Source organism: Scyliorhinus torazame, chromosome 10, assembly GCF_047496885.1.
Source record: "Scyliorhinus torazame isolate Kashiwa2021f chromosome 10, sScyTor2.1, whole genome shotgun sequence".
Lineage (NCBI taxonomy): Eukaryota > Metazoa > Chordata > Chondrichthyes > Carcharhiniformes > Scyliorhinidae > Scyliorhinus > Scyliorhinus torazame.
In genome coordinates this window covers 27674461-27696930 of record NC_092716.1, presented here as the reverse complement: position 1 = coordinate 27696930, position 22470 = coordinate 27674461, and the positions used below count along the sequence as shown (strand labels likewise).

The window sequence follows — 22470 nt, the reverse complement described above, 5'->3', positions numbered from 1 at the left end:
CAGCTCATACTTCGCTTCCAGCTCCTTCAATCCTGCAAACCGACCCCCAAGAAACAAATCTTTTAGTGTCTTAATCCCCTTCATCTCCCATTTCCGAAAATTTCCATCCCACTTCCCTGGCTCAGATCTGTGGTTCGCCCGAATCGGCATTTCCCTTGACCCTGCCCCCAACCCCAAGTGTTGGCGAAACTGCGGCCAAATTCTCAATGAAGCTATTATTACCAGACTCCCTGAGTATTTCCCCGGGGGTCATCGGGAGTGGTGCTGTTGCTAGTGCTTTCAATCCCGACCCCCTGCACAAACTCTCCTCCCATTCTGACCCACTGGGAATCAACCCCTGTGACCCAGCTCCGCACCTTCTCCACATTTGTCGCCCAATAGTAATACATCAGGTTCGGAAGACCCAAACCTCCTGCCAGCCTTCCCCTCTGTAGCAGCACCTTTCTAACTCTGGCCACCGTCCCTCCCCATGTGAACGAGATAATCATTCCTTCAATCTCTCTGAAAAATGCCTTTGGCAGGAAAATCGGCAGGCATTGGAAAATAAACAGAAACCACGGCAACATGTTCATTTTAACCGCCTGTACCTGACCCGCCAGTGACAGAGGTCCACAAATCTTGGTCCAATCCCAGACCGCTCCAGAACTGCCATCAAGGTACCCCCATTCTACCCGGTCAAACGCCTTCTTCACGTCCAATGCCACAACCACCTCTGTTTCTTTCCCCTCCGCCGGTGCCATAACCACGTTCTAACGTTTGAAAAGAACTGCCTCCCTCTCACGAACCCCGTCTGATCCTCCCCTATCACCTTCGTGAGGCACTCCTCCAGCCTACCTGCCAGTACCTTCGCCAATACTTTTGTATGCACATTTATAAGTGATTTGGGCCTATACGACCCACACTCCGTCGGGTCCTTATCTTTTTTAGGCAACAGGGAAATCGATGCCTGCCCCAAAGTTTGTGGCAACACCCCCTTCCCTATCGTCTCTTCAAACATCCCCACCATCAGGGGTGCCAGCTTATCCTTGAATTTTTTTAGAATATTCCACCGGAAACCCATCCAGCCCTGCCACCTTCTCCGACTGCATCCTCCCAATCGCATCTTTTATCTCCTGCTCCACTATCGCTCCTTCTAATGTAGCCCTGTCCCCCTCCCCTAACCTCGGGTACTCCAACCCATCTAGAAATTCCTGCATCTCCCGGTCTCCCCCAGGTGGCTCTGACCTGTACAACCTCTCATAGAATTCCTCAAAGAACTTGTTAATCAGATCCAGAGCCACCACCAACTTCCCTGTCCTGTCCCTCACCTGAACAATTTCACTTACCGCTGCCTCTCTCCGAAGCTGACCTGCGAACATACTTAGCCTGGAGCCTTACCTCCATGCTCGTAAACTGCACCCCTTGCTCGCAGTTGGCGCACCGCCTTCCTGGTAGATAGTCGATCAAAGCTCGCCTGTTATTCCTTCCTTTTTTCCAACTTCGCTGGGTCCCCATCTTCTGCATAACTCCTATCTACCTCCAACATCTCATCTATTACCCTCTGCCGCTCCAACCTCTCCTCTTTGTCCACCCTGGTCTTAAACGAGATCACCTCACCCCTCAACACTGCCTTTAGAGCCTCCCAGACAACTGCCTTCGACACCTCACCCGTACAGTTGAAACCTACATATTCCTCAATTACCTTTTCACTTTTGTCACAGAACCCTCGGTCCCACATCTAATTTCCACCCCGGCCTCTGCGCTACCCACTTCCCCAGTACCAGAACCACCCAATGTAGAGCATGATCTGATATTGCAATTGCCGAGTATTCCGACCCCTTAACCCCAGTCAGCAGAGCCTTCCCCACCACGAAAAAGTCGATCCGCGCGTCTACCTTATGGACTGCTGAGAAAAACGAATACTCCCGCTCCCTCGGGTGCAGAAACCTCCAAGGGTCCATCACTCCCATTTCCACCATTAGCCCAGCCAACTCCTTCGCCCCCCCCCCCCCCCCCCCCCCCCCCTGATGGGACCAGCGAGCGCGGCCGTAACCTGTCCAACCTTGGCTCCTGCACCAAGTTGTCCATGACCTTTCATCAGATTTTCAGCATCTGCGATATTTTGCTTTTGTATGGCATGATGCTGCCAAACCTGCACTGGGCACAGCAGTTAGCACTGCTGTTCCACAGCACCAGGGACCCGGGTTTAATTCTGGCCTTGGGTGACTGTGTGGAGTTTGCACGTTAGTGTGAATACAGACAACTAATTAAGAACAACCTATCACAATGTAATATATCATGTGTATCACTATACTACCCCACTGTGTACAGGACTGCTGAACCAGCGAGTACAGAAAACACGGCAAATAGCAAGAAGGGAAAGGGGTTTTGGTGGTGTTCTGGTTTGATATTTGATAAAGCATTGTTCTGGTTTGATATTCAATAAAGTATTTTTCTGTGCAAAATGGTTGGATTTTATCTCTTCGTTCAGTGGGTAAATGTGCTACCTGCTGAGTCATATTGATGTTGACTGAGTTCCTTGTCTTAGGCTGAGTTAACTGATCACAGCCAGGCATATTTGAAACATCCTGTTGGCTTCCACACAGTAGGCAAGGCAGGTAATGGAAAATAGGGACAGAAGTAGACTTTCAGGTCCATGGGCCTCTTCTAGCATTCAATTAGATCATGCCTGATTTGGACATAAGACCATAAGACATGGGAGCAGAATTAGGCCACTCGGCCCATCGAGTCTGCTCTGCTATTCAATCATGGCTGATATTTTACTCATCCGCATTCTCCTGCCTTCTCCATCGATTATTTGACCACTTTTGTTCCACATCCCGTGACACTTGCTTAACAAAATTCTATCGATCTATCACTGGTATTGATCATTTCTCTGTTTCAGCTCAATCGAATACCTTAATCATTCTAAATTAGCCCATCATTCAACAAACTGACGGGGACACCAATTTTTGCCGCCTGCCCTCATAATGTCACTCTTTCCTCTTCAGTATTATTCTGGTGAATCTTCACTGCATTTCTACTGTGGGCAATCAACCTTGTTGTGTACAACTGAAGCAAAACTCTTCACACTTTTTGAGTTCCAATCCCCTTGAAATACCAATATTCCATACCCGTTCGGATTACTTTTATGGTTTCTGTTCTGCTATACAGTGGCTGCTGCCGGAACGCTGGGATGTACGAACGTCGTGAGGATAGGATCAGGCTCTATTGTGACATCAATGAGCTTGTTGACACTTGTTATTCAGGACTACCGATCAGGACTACCGATCAAAAGTAGCCTTTTACATTTGGACAATGGATGCTTGCCAACAACTGCAGCAAGCCTGAATCCGTGTTTTCAGGAGAATGCAGTAAAAGGTTAGGGACAAGAAAGAAATTGAGTAGTTAAATGCAGTGAAAACCTCATGGTACTGCAATGTTGAAAGTACTCATAGTGCACAAATATCTATAGTGTAAACTACTATTGAAAATAGTTTGTTGTTCTGTCATTTGACATTTGATATTCTGGGCTATTCATAGCAAATGGATGAACAATCCTGGGTGAGATTTTTCAGTCTTTGTGCCTAGGTAGGATTATTGGATTGCCTGAATGCACCAAGAATATTAGGCAGGGAAGAGCACGTGACCATAATGGAGTATGGCTGATTTTCCTTTTTCCAATATGTTAATCGAAGTAGACAGAAATTTGAAACGGCACCATTAAATACATTCATTCCTTGCTACCCAATTCTCTTGTATTTGCTGTGCAAGAATTATCTCATTGCCTCATGAACAGGAAACTCTATCCATTTACGTCCTTCACTATCATTGTCCAGCGTCCTGCAGTACTATTTTTAACCTTCACAATTGGCATAAGTCAGTTCCTATAGTGAAAGAACAAAGCCAGCTATAGTACTTGACTGCACGTAAAATCTTTATTTATTTTTTTACAGAAAAACAGTGCAGAAAAGGCCCTTCGGCCCATGAGTCTGCACTGCCGCATGAAACACCTGATCTGCCAATCCTAATCCCATTTGCCAGCGCTTGGCCCATAGCTTCGAATGTTAAGATGTGCCAAGTGCTCATTCAGGTACTTTTTAAAGGATGTGAGGCAACCCGTCTCTACCCCCTCCCAGGCAGTGTGTTCCAGACCGTCACCACCTTCTGGGTAAAAAAGATTTTCCTCAACTACCCCCTGAACCTCCTGCCCCTCACCTTAAACTTGTGTCCCCTCGTACCTGACCCTTCAACTGAAGGGAACAGCTATTCCCTATCCACCCTGTCCATGCCCCTCATAATCTTGTACGCCTTGATCAGGTCGCTCCTCAGTCTTCTCTGCTCCAGCGAAAACAACCCAAGCTTATCCAACCTCTCTTCAGAACTTAAATGTTCCATCCCAGGCAACATCCTGGTGAAACGCCTCTGCACCCGCTCCAGTGCAATCACATCCTTCCGATAATGTGGCAACCATTTACTTTGTATAGACTACGTCACCAGGTGTTAAGTAAATACTTGTATCCCCTGTATTAATATTTTTGGTGTTTTGTTCAGATTCTTAAACCTCTTTTCATAGAATTGTAGAATTTACAGTGCTGAAGGAGGCCATTCGGCCCAACAAGTCTGCACCGCCCCTTGGAAAGAGCACCCCACTTAAGCCCACATCTCCACTCTATTGCTGTAACCCCACCCAACCTTTTTTTGGACACTCAGGGCAATTTATCATGGCCAATCCACCTAACCTGCACATCTTTGGACTGTGGGAGGAAAGCGGAGCACCCGAAGGAAACCCACGCAGACACGGACAGACAGTGACCCAAGCAGGGAATCGAACCTGGGACCCTGGAGCTGAGAGGCAACTGTGCTGCCCACACCACTGTGGTACCGTGCCGCCCGCCCTATAATTCTTGAAAAATCCTACGTCTATGCAAACTGATGTAATGTTTAACTTAGCAGAGTATAATACGTTTAGTATATTTGAAAACAGTTGTGATACCTGTCATTGCATAATCACTAGTTATATTGTAATGGTTTCTGGTTTCAGTCACTCAAATTGCATTGTAAAACAAAGCAAGATAGTATTTACAATCGACTACATATTTATTTTGCCATCACAAAAATGCCACAAATCATGTTTTGGGTTGCTGTAGTTGGAGTGATATATCCTTAAAATTGTGCTGCATTTAATAAAAATGACACTGACATCCTGCTGAAGTTAACTAAAACAAATTGATTTTCAGAATTTGAGAGCACAGCTGGTTTAAATCGACTGGTTGCATAACTTCTTTTGGCCACTAGCAAAATGCCTTTTTAGAATTGTTTGTATCACCACTGCATACAAGTAAAGGTTTGGAAAGTAATAAAGAAACAAAGGATTCGGGTGCCATTGCTAATAAAGCTGAATATTTCCAGTGAAGCTCTTGTCAAGTTAATTAGTAGGATGTCTTGTGAGTATTAGCCGGTGTCAAGATAACTCATTCAGCCTTATGTAAGTTATTGTGACCACACTGGATTTATTATACTTTCTTGACTGCAATCTCTATGCTGGTAAGTGAATACTTCAAAATATACAAGTGTGAACTCAAACGTGCCATTAACAAATGCATAAAACCTTTTGTACCTCAATAAACACAGGTCCTAGGATTTCTTATGCACTCATTTTGACTAAAAATGCTAAATGAAAGAAAGTACAGTAACCTTCAAAGTGAATTGTCTTTCAGGTATACAGGTGGGCGGATCATTCTAGTGACATCCTTCAGGGGCTAAATGAGCAGAGACAGAGGGGACTGTTCTGTGATATCGTGCTTGTGGCAGATGAGCAGAAAGTATCAGCCCACAGGAACCTATTGGCTGTTTACAGTGACTATTTTAATTCTATGTTTACAATTGGAATGAGGGAAGCTTATCAGGAAGAAGTTGAGTTGGTTGGAGCCTCCTACATAGGTCTGAAAGCTGTGATTGACTTTCTCTATAGCAGCGAGCTCCCTTTAGATGGTGGCAATATTGACTATGTGCTGGAAACTGCGCATCTACTACAAATTTGGAAAGTGGTAGATTTTTGTTGCGAGTACCTGGAGAACGAAGTTAGTGAAGAAAACTACCTATATCTTCAAGAACTGGCCTCAATTTATGACCTGGAACGATTGGACTGTTACATTGATAGTTTTATTCTGCATGACTTTGGTACCCTTTCCTTCACTCCAGAATTTTTACAGAACATCTCTGTGCAAAAACTTTGTCTTTATTTGGAAAGCAACAATGTACAACATGAATGTGAACATGATTTGCTGCAGGCTGCACTGCAGTGGCTGACACAGAGCCCTGAGAGAGTGCAGGATGCACTCCATGTCCTTAGAAACATTCATTTCCCACTTATACCTAAAAGTGATCTGTTACATCGAGTTAAACCAGCAGTGTGCTCTTTACTTCCCAAAGAAGCAAATTGTGAAATCTTCTTGGAAGAAGCAATATATTATCACAATAACATCGCGAAACAACCAGTACTTCAGAACAAACGTTCCTCCCTCCGCTCAGACATTGAAAGACTATTATTTATTGGTGGGGAAGTATCAGAACGCGGAGAAGAGCTAAGTGATGATATGTGCTTCTTTGACGCGGAAAAAGAGCAATGGTTTTCTCAAACAATGCTGCCTGCAAGGCGGAGCCACCACTGTGTAACTGTGTTTGGAGGATTTATCTTTATGGCAGGCGGAAGCTCATCTCGAGACAATGGAGGTGACGCAGCTTCAAACATCCTTTATAGATATGATCCTAGATGTAATCAGTGGTTCAAGGTAAATTTCTTCTCTTCTATAAACTTGACATCACTTCTATTTGAACATCAAAAATGAACCTATACATGATCATTTCACTGCAATATTTCCAGGCCTCTGCCAGGGTTTCCATTGTCATTATCTTTCTACTGTAGAGGAAAATTTCAAATGGGGTACACATTTAACTTGTAAACTCTAAATTGAATTTAAAAGTCCATCATGCACCCAGACCCTAATCAAACTGAGTTTATTTTGTGTAATATTTATACTTTCCTCTCTGCTCATTAGACATAATTGGGACAAAGAGAGACTTAGTTGCTACATGCATTGACATTAGTCCTTTTACAATAACAGAAACTGCTTAAGGAAGGTGCAACGGTAAAGGAGTCTACTAGTCAATCAAATAATCTGTATTAAACACAAAATGTAAGAACTGAATAACCTTTTGCCCACAAATAATTAATACAAATTTGCACACTGGGCTAAATCGCTGGCTTTTAAAGCAAACCAAGGCAGGCCAGCAGCACGGTTCGATTCCCGTACCAGCCTCCCCGAACAGGCACCGGAATGTGGCGACTAGGGGTTTTTCACAGTAACTTCATTTGAAGCCTACTTGTGACAATAAGCGATTTTCATTTCATTTTCATTTCATTGGGGATTTAGTGGGCAATTAGTTCCACTGATATTATTTAAGAAATAAGGCAGAAAATTTGCAAATGGGACAGAGGGTGTGAGAAGCTGGTTTATGTGCATCATATAGATTGTTCTTAATGGTCCATTGACAGTTTACAACAGCTTTTCTTCGTTGGCCACATTGGTGTTTCTCATGAATCCTCCAGGACCACGTGTGAAGTTAAAATCAACATTCCTTAAGTTGTTGATGCTTAATAGATTTTGGTTTCCTGATGCAGGATTTATCCAGCGAAGACCAACAGCGCGCAAAGAATACAAGAGGTTAAATCCTGCAATGGCAAGTTGTGAAACTGAGTAGTAAATTAGAATCTTATGGGTGAGCGCCAAAGAAGGACCAAGAAAGTTGCTAGTTTTCCGCAAAAGCCCAAGTGGTTCACTAATAAACTTCAGAGAAGGCAACCTGCTCCTCCTATCTGATCTGCCCCACATGCTGCTCTGTTTCCCATAGTGATAAATAGTGAAACCAGTCACCCTGAGCGTTGTTCAATGGCCTGGAATTTGCTGTAGTTAGGCAGCTTGCATGCCTCGTTAGTTGTACTTTTTCCCTTGCCCTTGAGTTTGAAAATGTTTTGCCCTGTTAAGGCCTTGCCATCAACATCCACATCCCGTTATATTAAAAAAAGCAGGTGGAAAAGTGAACTGCCAATTGTACGCTGAGGGCAGCAGGACATCTAGGATTTAAGGGAACAACAGTTCATCTCCTTCACCAGACAGATTTAAAGATTTTCGCAAAAGGAACAGGAAAAATGAAGAAAGAATGTGAATTTGAGTTATATTAGGGTCAGAAATAAGTTGAGGGCGAAGGTGAATTAACCTCCTCTTGGCCTCATCCTTTTCTTCATCTACTCACTGCCTCTTGACAACATTATCCAAAGGCATTTGTTTTTTCATATGCACCCTGATGACACCCAACTCTCTCTTTCACACCACCTCCCTCAACTCCTCCACTATTACTAAATTATCAAGTTGCTTAGCCAGCATCCAGTACTGAATGAGTAGCAATTTCTGCCAATTAAATATTTGGCAGGCAGCATGGTGGCGCAGTGGTTAGCACTGCTGCCTTACAACGCCAAGGTCCCAGGTTTTATCCCGGCTCTGGGTCACTGTCCGTGTGGAATTTGCACATTCTCCCCGCGTTTGCATGGGTTTCACCCCCACAACCCAAAGATGTGCAGGCTAGGTGGATTGGCCATGCAAAATTGCCCTTAATTGGAAAAGATGAATTGGATACTCTAAATTTATTTTAAAAAACAGAAATGTAATATTTGGAAGACTGAAGCCATTGTTGTCAGTTTCTGTTCACCAGTTAATGACTCCATCTCTCACCTGAGCAACACTTCTGAAATTAGCCCAGTCTCTTTGCAATCTTGGCGTCACGTTTGTTCCCACGATGAGCTTTTGACCTCCCTCCTTTGTTCCCAAGATGAGCTTTTGACCTCCCTCCTATCATGTTTGCCTATTTCCACCTCTATAATATTGCCCAACTTCACCCCATCTCAGTTTTTCTGCTACTGAAACCCTCATCATGCCTTTGTTATGTCTAGACACAACTATTTCAATGCAGTCTTGGCTGGTCTCCAAATTCTACCCTCTGTGAACTTGGTCATCCAAAACTCTGCTACCCATGTCTTCACTTGCAGCAAGTATCGTTCTTGTAGTCACTGGCTTACCTTGGCTCCTAGTCAAGCAATATCATGATTTAAAAACTCCCAAACTGATTTCCAGATCCCTCCGTGGCCTCGCCCCTCCATATCTCTGTGATCTCTTCTAGCTTTGCTACTTTTACAAGATATCTGCACTGTAATTCTGGCCTCTTGTGCATCTCTACTGTTAATTTCTCCATTACAGGTGCCCATATCTCCCATTTGGAATACCCTCCCTACATATCTCCCCTCTATCTTGCTTTCCCTCCTTTGAGACACTCCTTAAAATTCGATGTTTAAATTAAATGATATTTCAGCAACCATAAATGTCCTCATTAAATAGGTACTTACACTGTTAAGTACTCTTAATTTTTTTATGGCGAGTTTAAGTGACATTTAATGCACAAATGAAACAGTTTTGTGAAATGTACACCTAATTGAGGGAGAACTGCCATAAGGTTAATGTTATAGCAGGATAACTCATCCAGCAAGTTTAGCAACGTCACCAGATTTCAAATTTTCAAAAATCAAAACCCATTTTTGTTTTTCATCAGGAAATCATTTAAAAGGAGTGCTAGGTTTGGATTATTCTACAAAGGTGCCAAACCCAGCTATCAATGTTCATGTACTGCGTAATGATGGAGGAAATAAGGGTTCTGCATTTGACTTGAACATGAAGATTGCACTGAATTATATCACAGGTTGGAGTATAATAGGGGGCCTAATCCACAATGACAATAGATGGTATGAAGATATCAAGTGAGGTGGTTTGTCAATTATGGATTGCTCCTCTAAGAATTAATGTAATTGTGGAACTCAATGAAAGGCCTAGAGATTTACTGCTTGGTGCAGTCTTGATTGCTGCTTTACATTTGGTGTTATTATTTCCTCAATTAAATTTCTATCCTCTACCCTTCTGCAGACTGAGGCTTTCCAAGGCAAATATTATGGAGCAGGTAACAGAGAAGAGCATTTCTGGAACTGTGGGGAGCAGAGGGATGGTGGCTTGCACTATCAGGCTGTTGAGAGGCAATGCTAATTTTGAAGGCCCCTCTAGTTTCCACATGAACCTTACATTTTATGTTGAAGTCATTGTGAAGGTGATACCCAATGTTATCAAAAGCCTGTTGCAAAACCTCAATATTTTTAGATGCATCTCTATGGGAGAGGTAGAATGTAAAGAGAAAGTTCTGTACTCCAGTCGAACAGACTGAAAAGAGCAGGGGGATTATTTCATCTTGGTGGGTGGGGGAACAGGAAAAATGATTGGTGGGCGATGCAATAATGGGGTCGCGCATCTGGAGAAGTAGGAAGATGTGTGTGTTTATGAAATGTTTCACAGCGGATATTTTACAGCAAAAGCGTCTTCAAATTAGGCCTTTAAATAAATAGTGATTAACACTTAAAGTTTCAATGGATTAGAAGAAAATGCAGTAATTTTACACATGGTTTCTTAGATGTTCTAGGTTTGTTTTTCAGGTTGCTCCCATGAATCAGAGACGAGTGGATTTTTACTTGGATTCCTTTGCAAACTTTCTGATAGCTGTTGGAGGAAGGAATGAAAATGGTGCTTTATCCTCTGTTGAAATTTATGATCCCAATAATGATTCCTGGTCTTATGTTGCTGGTTTACCAAGGTATTGCAGTACTTTCTCATATTGTTAATACGGCTTGAATCTGTGGATATCTTACATGTACTTACTGCAGAGTCTGAAATTAATTATTCATGATATCTTATGAATTGGTTTATCATCAGTGTATTTTTAAAATATACTAAGCTGGGCGGTGCGATGGCACAGTGGTTAGCACTGCTGCCTCACGGCACCGAGGACCCCGGGTTCAATCCTGGCCCGGGTCACTGTCCGTGTAGAGTTTACACATTCTCCCCGTGTCTGCGTGGGTCTCACCCCCACAACTAAGTCATGTGCAGGGTAGCTGGATTGGCCATGCTAAATTGCCTCTTAATTGGAAGAAAAAGAATTGGGCACTTTAAATTTTAGAAAAAGATTGGTATACACGGCTCAGGTAATTCATTTTAATAACTTTCAAGAGCATTGGCTGAATGATACAAGGAAGGGTGGCCAGAATAACAGAGTTTGAAATATATTGAACTGTTTAAATAAAATAGTTTTTATATTATCCAAATGAGAGAGACCAGTTTTGAGTCATGGGTTAGAAGGAGATGAAGTAGAAAACAGTGTAGCAAACAGCAATTTCATCGAAGTAGGATAGAGACAGAAAATAGCATTTTCAGCATTATCCCATTGCCATGAGCTTAATGCTATGGAATCAAAGTGAGCATCTGATTGTGTGTACATATATGCAAGTATGTATATATCTATGATAAATTGTCTATGATGACCATGCATAGCTTATTTTGCTCACTTACTCTTAAATATGTTAAGGTGCCTTATGCATTCTCCTATACCTTTGGTAGAATCTAATGCCATGCACCTCCATAAAAATTATCATAAACTACTATCATCGAGATTTCTGTCAAATCATTCCATTGTGCTGCACTTGACAACTCATCAAACGCTTGCCTCCTCACAGTACAGTGGCTGGATTGCTCCATCTTGATTTCCTCCGTGCCCTGCACTGGGTTTCGAAAAACTTACTCTTCAGTTGTTCAAAGATGCAGTTGAACAAAGTCTAAACAACAACTATCGTCTCTGATCTTTGACTCCACTCCTTGTTCGTCCACTCTTTAGCCATTTTGTCTTTTTCCTCCTTACTTTTGCTATCTCCTTTCACCTCGGAGGGAGCTTCTACATCTCCTGTAAAGCTGTCTTCAAGAAGCTTGGTTTTCTTTTCACAAGTTCATAAGATATAGGAGCAGTATTAGGCCATTTGGCCCATCGATTCTACTCCACCATTCAATCATGGCTGATTTCATCCTGGTCTTAACTCCACCATCCTGCCCATTCTCCATAACCCTTCAACCCATTACCAATTAAAAATCTGTGTAACTCCTCAAATTCACTCACTGTCCCAGCATCCACCGCACTCTGGGGTGGCGAATTCCACAGATTCATAACCTTTTGGGAGAAGTAGCTTCTCCTCAACTCTGTTTTAAGTTTGCTTCCTCTTATCCTAAGACTATGACCTCTCATTCTAGAGAGGTGTAAAGCACCTGTATAAAACACTTCTTTCAACGTTTTGTCAACTGTAATAAAAAGGGGGGGGGGGTGGGACAAGGATAGAACAGCTATTTTCCTGGACTGTCTCATCTTTTGCCTCCAATTGATCATTGTCGGTGCTTCTCCCAATAATCATGCTCCTGTGATATTTACTTCTATTCCATCTAATCTCTAATCACTCTACTATCCTATTTTGTTCAATTAATGTTTGTCACACTATTTCCTACTTTACTTCCTACTTTACCTCACTTTAGCCCATGATTCAAAACTTGTCTTTCTCATTTGGATTATTCTAATATAAAAAGCTATTTCATTTAAACTGTTGAATATAATGTAGCACCTTTATCCCAAAAATGTCATTGTTATTCTGCCCACATCTTGTACCCTTTCCTTGTATCACTGTGCCATGGTTTTGTCTGGATGAGGAACATGTTACCTTCTCCAATGCATTCTAACAAAGTAAGTTTTTCATGAAAAAAATAGAATCTTTCTGCAAATCTTAAATTCATTGTCACCTCCCATGCCACTTTCAGGCAATCTATCTGATTCAGTTTTCTGGCCACTGCTAGAGCATTGAGATAGGCCTAATCAAAGTCACATATGACATGTTCTGATACTATGACCATGGTGCACAATCCTACCTTCTTGACCTTTGATACGGTTGACCATACTGCCCTCTTCCATTTGAGTGGGATTGCCCTCACGTCATTCTACTGGAAAGAGTGGAAACTCTTTAGATCAAATAGCTTGGATGGGGTGGTGTTTGTGCAGTGTGTCCAGGAAGCTTTTCTAACACAGTATGTAGATTGTCCGACCAGAGGAGGGGCAATATTGGATTTAGTACTTGGTAATGAACCAGGGCAAGTGATAGATTTGTTAGTGGGGGAGCATTTTGGAGATAGTGACCACAATTCTGTGACTTTTACTTTATAATGGAGAGGGATAGGTGCGTGCAACAGGGCAAGGTTTACAATTGGGGGAAGGGGAAATACGATGTTGTCAGACAAGAATTGAAGTGCATAAGTTGGGAACATAGGCTGTCAGGGAAGGACACAAGTGAAATGTGGAACTTGTTCAAGGAATAGGTACTACGTGTCCTTGATATGCATGTCCCTGTCAGGCAGGGAAGAGATGGTCGAGTGAGGGAACCATGGTTGACAAGAGAGGTTGAATGTCCTGTTAAGAGGAAAAAGGAGACTTGTGTAAGGCTGAGGAAACAAGGTTCAGACAGGGCATTGGAGGGATACAAGATAGCCAGGAGGGAACTGAAGAAAGGGATTAGGAGAGCTAAGAGAGGGCATGAACAATCTTTGGCGGGTAGGATCAAGGAAAACCCCAAGGCCTTTTACACATGTGAGAAATATGAGAATGACTAGAGCGAGGGTAGGTCCGATCAAGGACAGTAGCGGGAGATTGTGTATTGAGTCTGAAGAAATAGGAGAGGTCTTGAACGAGTACTTTTCTTCTGTATTTACAAATGAGAGGAGCCATATTGTTAGAGAGGACAGTGTGAAACAGATTGGTAAGCTCGAGGAAATACTTGTTAGGAAGGAAGATGTGTTGGACATTTTGAAAAACTTGAGGATAGACAAGTCCCCCGGGCCTGACGGGATATATCCAAGGATTCTATGGGAAGCAAGAGATGGAATTGCAGAGCCGTTGGCAATGATCTTTTTGTCCTCACTGTCAACAGGGGTGGTACCAGGGGATTGGAGAGTGGCGAATGTCGTGCCCCTGTTCAAAAAAGGGACTAGGGATAACCCTGGGAATTACAGGCCAGTTAGTCTTACTTCGGTGGTAGGCAAAGTAATGGAAAGGGTACTGAAGGATAGGATTTCTGAGCATCTGGAAAGACACTGCTTGATTAGGGATAGTCAGCACGGATTTGTGAGAGGTAGGTCTTGCCTTACAAGTCTTATTGAATTATTTGAGGAGGTGACCAAGCATGTGGATGAAGGTAAAGCAGTGGATGTAGTGTACATGGATTTTAGTAAGGCATTTGATAAGGTTCCCCATGGTAGGCTTCTGCAGAAAGTAAGGAGGCATGGGATAGTGGGAAATTTGGCCAGTTGGATAACGAACTGGCTAACCGATAGTAGTCAGAGAGTGGTGGTGGATGGCAAATATTCAGCCTGGATCCCAGTTACCAGTGGCGTACCGCAGAGATCAGTTCTGGGTCCTCTGCTGTTTGTGATTTTCATTAATGACTTGGATGAGGGAGTTGAAGGGTGGGTCAGTAAATTTGCAGACGATACGAAGATTGGTGGAGTTGTGGATAGTAAGGAGGGCTGTTGTCAGCTGCAAAGAGACATAGATAGGATGCAGAGCTGGGCTGAGAAGTGGCAGATGGAGTTTAACCCTGAAAAGTGTGAGGTTGTCCATTTTGGAAGGACAAATATGAATGCGGAATACAGGGTTAACGGTAGAGTTCTTGGCAATGTGGAGGAGCAGAGAGATCTTGGGGTCTATGTTCATACATCTTTGAAAGTTGCCACTCAAGTGGATAGAGCTGTGAAGAAGGCCTATGGTGTGCTCGCGTTCATTAACAGAGGGATTGAATTTAAGAGCCGTGAGGTGATGATGCAGCTGTACAAAACTTTGGTAAGGCCACATTTGGGGTACTGTGTACAGTTCTGGTCGCCTCATTTTAGGAAGGATGTGCAAGCTTTGGAAAAGGTGCAAAGGAGATTTACCAGGATGTTGCCTGGAATGGAGAGTAGGTCTTACGAGGAAAGGTTGAGGGTGCTAGGCCTTTTCTCATTAGAACGGAGAAGGATGAGGGGCGACTTGACAGAGGTTTATAAGATGATATGGGGAATAGATAGAGTAGACAGTCAGAGACTTTTTCCCCGGGTGGAACAAACCATTACAAGGGGACATAAATTTAAGGTGAAAGGTGGAAGATATAGGAGGGATATCAGAGGTAGGTTCTTTACCCAGAGAGTAGTGGGGGCATGGAATGCACTGCCTGTGGAAGTAGTTGAGTCGGAAACATTAGGGACCTCCAAGCAGCTATTGGATAGGTGCATGGATTACGGTAAAATAATATAGTGTAGATTTATTTGTTCTTAAGGGCAGCACGGTAGCATTGTGGATAGCACAATTGCTTCACAGCTCCAGGGTCCCAGGTTCGATTCCGGCTTGGATCACTGTCTGTGCGGAGTCTGCACATCCTCCCCGTGTCTGCGTGGGTTTCCTCCGGGGGCTCCGGTTTCCTCCCACAGTCCAAAGATGTGCAGGTTAGGTGGATTGGCCATGATAAATTGCCCTTAGTGTCCAAAATTGCCCTTGGTGTTGGGTGGAGGTGTTGAGTTTGGGTAGGGTGCTCTTTCCAAGAGCCGGTGCAGACTCAAAGGGCCGAATGGCCTCCTTCTGCACTGTAGATTCAATGATAATCTATGATTAATCTAGGACAAAGGTTCGGCACAACATCGTGGGCCGAAGGGCCTGTTGTGTGCTGTATTTTCTATGTACTCCTAACCATAATAGCCAGAGAATTTCTTACAATAGCTTCTCTTCCTGCTTCCATATTATTTATAATCTTTATTGTCACAAATAGGCTTACTTTAACACTGCAATGAAGTTACTGTGAAAAGCCCCTAGTCGCCACACTCCAGCGTCTGTTCAGGTACACTGAGGGAGGATTCAGAATGTCCAATTCACCTAACAAGCACATCTTTTGGGACCTGTGGGAGGAAACTGGAATATCCGGAAGAAACCCATGCAGACACGGGGAGAACGTGCAGACTCCGCACAGACAGTGACCCAAGCCGGGAATCGAACCTGGGACCCTTGCGCTGTGAAGCAACAGTGCTAACCACTGTGCTACCGTGCCATCCATACCTCTGGAATCCTCTAAGGATCTATCGTTGACTTCTTCCTATTTTCCATGTACACGCTGCCCTTCAGCAATATCACCTGAAAAGACATCAGGTTTCATATTAACGTTGATGACACTGAGCTCTACATAACCACAACCTCTTAACCCTCTTCATTGCCTCTCTATTGCCAGGCTGCTCATCTTGTCAGACAGAATCTCCTCTTTGTAAGAAAATTCTTAAACCTCTGTCCAAAGTTTTTACTTGTACTAACGTGCTTTCTCTGGCTGTGTCACTGCAATCATTCCTGTGTTCAACCTTGGGATGTCTTACTGTGTTAGAAACGCTATGAATGCACATTACTGTATGTTACACGACAATTGTAGCATTTGAATTTTTAAAATGCTGCTATATCTTCATCAAAATGCAATTTAAAATGTAGCAGTGATTTTTCTTCACAATTAGAAACACTTTTCTCCTATTCTATTTCTCCTTATCTATTCTATGCAATGCAGTTATGTTTCATTAATGAGATCCTCGCCTTTCTTTCATAGGTTTACGTATGGCCATGCTGGTTCAATATATAAAGAATTAGTGTACATCTCAGGAGGTCACGATTACCAAATTGGACCCTACAGAAAAAATCTTCTTTGCTATGACTATCGAACTGATGTTTGGGAAGAAAAAAGGCCAATGATAACTGCTCGAGGATGGCACTGCATGTGCACACTACAAGACCACATCTATGCTATAGGTGGCAGTGATGATCACATTGAGCCTATGGAGAGATTTGATATTTTAAGCGTGGAATGTTACAACCCACAGTATAACCAATGGACCCGAGTTTCCCCTCTCCTGCAGGCCAACAGTGAGTCGGGAGTAGCAGTTCTGAATGGAAAAATTTACATTCTTGGTGGCTACAGCTGGGAGAATACAGTGTTTTCAAAATCCGTACAGATATATAACAGAGTTGAGAATAAGTGGCACCGTGACCCAGACCTCCCAAAACTAATTGCAGGATTGTCAGCTTGTAGTTGTGTGTTAAAGCCTAGCTCTCCCGAAAAGAAGCTTAAGATTAAACACCAGGACTGCGGTAGCTAATAACCAGTTCAAAAATGCATAACCTCAGGATGTCTATTCATTTAATTTTAGTTCATTTTAGTTGATATAGAAAAAGCATGTAACAACCCTCACTAATGTTCGGTTTCTGCCATTTAACAATCTTGTTTGAATATATTTATTCACAGTAATAGCTATGTAATAATGCTGTATTCATGCATAATATTTTGCCATCAATGGCACAGAGAAACCAAAATCATTGTGAGTGATCCTGAAATCTGAAAATTGTTTTTTTTTTAAATCTATTATTTTAAAAAAACTATCCTAAGGGGATTGGAGGTAGATTTTAGTGTTTTTTTTTTTCATTCAACCAAAGTTAGCTTGGGGGAAAATAGAGTTAATTTACAAAGTTGCATTTGGTCTAAAGTTACTGTTATTTGTGCTTGTGTTTGAGTGAGTGGCACACCCACGGGTTTCCAAGCAGTCTGGCCCTATTTTACATGTTTATAACTACCAGACTTAATGTGACTAAATTTGTTGGTTTTGCTAAAATGTGGGGTGTTTGTTGGATGGCCAAATTATACAAGGTGAGCAGTGTTAACAATCAAATGTCTGAATGACTTAAAAGGATAATGTTACAAGTTTAATACAGTCTGATAGTCTAATATCTAGCAGTCACAATAACACGTGTCACTAATGCAGTAGTTGCCTATTTTATAGATCAATAAATTCAATGATAAAATAGAATAAGCTCACAATTTTAAAGTAATTAATTTGGCTGTATCAACTGCCTTGTTGCAGTGTTTTGTGTTTGCATAATCACCAATAAGAACATTTCTAAAATATAATGAAGTACCTTTGCTTATTCCTTTCCTGCATTAACAAAATGCTATTTTGGCTCTGTGCTACATCTTTGCCAGTTTTCTATTCCAATAGGAGCTGCAGAATCTCCAGTGCTTTACTGGTACAGCTAAAATCAAAAACTCCCCATGTTCATGGGGATGAAGTTACATCACTGAACTGTTAATGCTCTGCAGATTATGTTGAAGTACTATTTAAAATGCTCTTAGCTATGGGGATCAAAATTATTTTAGAAATACATATTTAAGGTTGTTAATTTCTTGATCCTTGAACATCCTTTTTAAGCATGTGGCTTCCATGGCTCGTAAACAACTGCCAAATGCTAGTGCCACATTGTCAAGTTTAAGGGAATAGTATCCAACCGGTCTTAACAGATCACCATGTTCCTGAGCTAGTAGGGGTTGCAATACATATAAATTTAGACTACCCAATTAATTTTTTCCAATTAAGGGGCAATTTAGCGTGGCCAATCCACCTACGCTGCACATCTTTGCGTTGTGGGGGCGAAACCCACACAAATACGGGGAGAACGCGCAAACTCCACACAGGCAGTGACCCAGAGCCAGGATTGAACCTGGGACCTCAGCGCCGTGAGGCAGCATTGCTAACCACTGCGCCAACATGCTGCCCGATTATTTTTAGAACATAATGGAGATATTCTAACAGTGTTCAAGCACAAGTCTGGAGTCTAAAAATAAGGTCAGGAGTTTTGTTGTTTTTAAAAGATGAAGCACATTTGGTTTCAGATTTTTGTAACTAAGCTGAAAAAGTATGAAAGATAGCAATAATATACATGTAAGGCTTTTAGATTTCTATGAATTTTTAGATTTTTAACAATTTGCATTCACAACTCTGCATGTATTTGAGGATGCAAGTGCTGCAGCGCCCTTTCAGTGGACCTTTTCAACAGACCTGTATTTAAAACCTATGAGCCCTTGGCATATCTTTCTATTCCTGCGCCCACCCCACACACCCCCGCCCCTTCGCCATCATAACAAATCCAAGAAATGGTTGCAACATGTTTTTATCATTTGTAATGGAATAATGGTAGCAGACTTTTAAATGTCACCATAGTTACTGACTTTCTCATTAAAAAGAGTGCTAGGTTTGACTTTTTTGTGGAAAGCATCTTTTCTTTATATTAGATTTTTTTAAAATCCAAGCACTGGTCTGCAGCACAGACTAGGAATCCTGCGGCGAGTAACTCACCTCCTGTCTCCCCAAAGCCTGTATACCATCTACAAGGTATAAGTCAGGAGTGTAATGGAATACTTTCCACTTGCCTGCATGAGTGCAGCTCCAACAACACTCAAGAAGCTTGACACCATCCAGGACAAAGCAGCCGGCTTGATTGCTCCCCCTTCCACCAACATTAAATCCCTCCACCACGATGAACAGTGACAGGCGTGTGCACCATCTACAAAATGCACTGCAGGAACTCACTAAGGGTCCTTAGGCTGTACCTTCCAAACCCATGACCTCTACCATCTAGAAGGGCAACAGTAACACATACCTGGGAACACCACCACCTGGAGGTTCTCTCCAAGTCTATCATCATCCTGACTTGGAAATGTATCGCCATTCCTTCACTGTCGCTGGGTCAAAAATCCTGGAACTCCCTCCCTAACAGCACTGTGGGTGTAGGTACACCTTGGGGACTGCAGCGATTCAAGAAGGCAGCTCGCCACTACATTCTGAAGGGCAACAGGGATGGTCAATAAATGGTGGTCAAGACAGCGACGCCCATACCCCTAAGTGAATTTTTTAAAACATTCACTATATTCCGAGCCAGGTGGGTGTATAGGATCCAGGGATATATTTGCAAAGGCTCTCCATTACTTGCACGATGATTTCTTGTGCAGTACTTTGCTCATTTTATCTGACTCATACCTTTTAGAGGAACACACAAACTGATGGGGTGGGAGTTTTCACATTAATATGTTAATTTGTATATTTTAAAAAAGTTTTTCCCTTGATTTTGTTTTGAAATAAGTTATTTCCTAGGCAAAAATATTAACTGCTGGTACAAACATGCAGCTCCAAACACCATTAGAGATGGAATAGGTGATAGTGATGAATTCTATGTGTCAACTGGCCTGTGAAGAGAGAAAAACAAGTTAATGTTTCATTCAGGTTGATGACCTAGTGTCAGAACTGAGACAAGGAAGTCATGCAAAGAGTTAACTTCAGGGAGGGCTTATAAAACATGCTAAAAGTGCACTTTTTACAAAGAACAGAAGAACAAACAGGTTCAGGGGAAATAGATTTAGATCTGTGTCAAAATGGATCTTTGTGGGAAGTTGATTGGGAAGGTCACATGAAGTAATATTTTACTCCCTCCAGAAATTATTAAATTACCCAGAGTTTAAGGTTGAATTCTGTTCATCTTCTTCACCTTGCTCTCCAAGTATACTCAATACTTACTGCCAGTTGCAGGCTCCCCCAATGGTGACTAGAACCAGATGAGTTGTTGTTGGCTACAAGTATGTAGAAAATTAAGAGTCATTCTTTTCTTACTGTGTGGTAATATATTTCCATCTGAATTGTAACTGGAAATGGAGAACCAGTTCCTGCAGCTTTTAATTTAATTGTTACAATAGCTGTTACATCTTGGGACATTTACACCAGAAAGCTAAACAATTCAATATTTCATAAACAGTAGTAAAATCCAATAATCTGGTAAGTGTAGACTTGCCAGTTATTTTGTTAACCTTGAGTAAAGCAATTGTTTTGCAGCGCTGGTACCATAAATTGTAAATACCATGTGTACACGTGAGTGAAGCAACTATCTAGAATGAAAACAATATGCATATTCAACTGTGTATTCTGTCCTACCAACCAAAATGTACAGCGTTCTCTTGTATAAAATAGTACCTATTTATTTTGATAGTAAACTGCCTCTTGGAGGTTTTATTTACCTAAAATGAGCATGCTTGCATGTACTGTATTTTAAAAAAGTTTTTGTTTTTGAGAAATGTTTTTAATATATAAACATTGGGGAAACTAAATGATGTTTGAAAATAAAGATGTGAGGCATACAGCAGATGTAATTAAATAATGTGGCGAATGTCAGTGTTTTCTGTAATTGCGGATTTATCCTGTTTTTGCTGTAATGTTAACAGAGCTGAATCACATACAGCTTCTGAAATTAAATGCTTTTCACAGGCTGCTGGAGTATTGGTACCATAAAATTGTGATTATATCATTTTACATTGTCTGTATTCTAGAATTCCAAAATGCCAATCTGCGACCTTTTCATTTTTAGTTTGATTATCCAGCTGGATATTGTATGCTAAAACCCAGCTGGTCACCAAGAACCTTACATTTACCTGAGTTTATGACCCCACAAATGTGCAGAGGTACAGATTCCGACTGACCTTGCAGTATTTTTTGATAGGTGCAAAATTGCTGAAATATTTACCAGCATAGCAAAATATCCACCTCTTATTTACCTGACATTCTGTAGTGATGATGACAAAACTTGTTAACTAATTTACTGGGTTATATAATAGGAGACGGTGATTTTTCCATTTCTTGTTTAGCCATCAAGACCTTAAAACTGGCAGAGTTTAGAAACCAGTCGTGCAAAATTGTTCCGGAAACTGACTGCTTTTGAATGACTAATTTTCTCCCATGGATTTGGCACACAATTTGACAATTTTATCAGCAAGTCTCCTGCCTGTTTGTGACAGACATTGTGGGGTTTTCTGGCCTTGTGCACATTAGATATTGAGAAAGTCCAGCATTTGTACCATAGAGATATTGACAATTTAATTTTGATGCTGTGTAGCATTATACCAATTGAGATAGAAAATGTTATTGGAGTGCACTTTTCAACTTGCTGCCTGCATATTAAACTTGTGCTGCGAAACAGCTGATTGTTGGAGGAATTGCCTGATTTTCATTAATTCTATAATCGGTGGCTGATTCACATCGCCAGTATAATGCTGAGGCAGCAAGTGTCATTATTGGTCATGTAAGGACGGTTAATGTTAAATTGCAGTCACTCATTGTGATTGTTTAAATTCCTTCATTCTCACTAATGTAAATAGATCCCTTTGCAGGTTTCTATTTTTCTAGTCATACGCTCTTACCATATTTTCCTCATTTTTATTTTTCAGTTGTTAAAAATATTGCTTTGTAGAACTGGATTTGACTTGACTAAAACCATTAATAAACTCATTCGATTTTTAAAATATCCTTTTACTTTGTTGTCGGTGATTACATGTGAAAATTATTCATAAAATACCTCAGCTGTCTGACTGAAAAGGGGCTTGGTTACTAGCAGTTTAGAAACTATCTTGTACTGGCTTTAAAACAAGAGTTTGGAATTTGCCAGAAGCATTTCATATGGCAGATTGATGTCACGGTACATCTGGTAAATGAAAATCTTCGCAAAAGGGATGAGGTAGTTACTTTGTACTTGTCTCCTCAACAATTGGTCTGCTTCCCACTAATCTTTCACACTGCATTAAAACAGTAAAGTGGTCAAACCTGCTTCTCA

The 22470-nt window shown here is 41.7% G+C and overlaps 1 protein-coding gene across 1 annotated transcript in view; it reads left to right on the top strand.

Annotated features, from left to right (window-relative positions):
• Window positions 1-22164, top strand: part of LOC140430424 (kelch-like protein 36) — a 40520-nt gene extending 18356 nt beyond the window's left edge. The window contains exons 2-4 of the mRNA XM_072517896.1: window positions 5700-6773; window positions 10568-10725; window positions 16601-22164. Coding sequence (XP_072373997.1) covers window positions 5700-6773; window positions 10568-10725; window positions 16601-17147 — 1779 coding nt within the window. The 3' untranslated portion in view covers window positions 17148-22164. The remainder of the gene's footprint in view (window positions 1-5699; window positions 6774-10567; window positions 10726-16600) is intronic.
• Window positions 22165-22470: the final 306 nt, after the last annotated feature.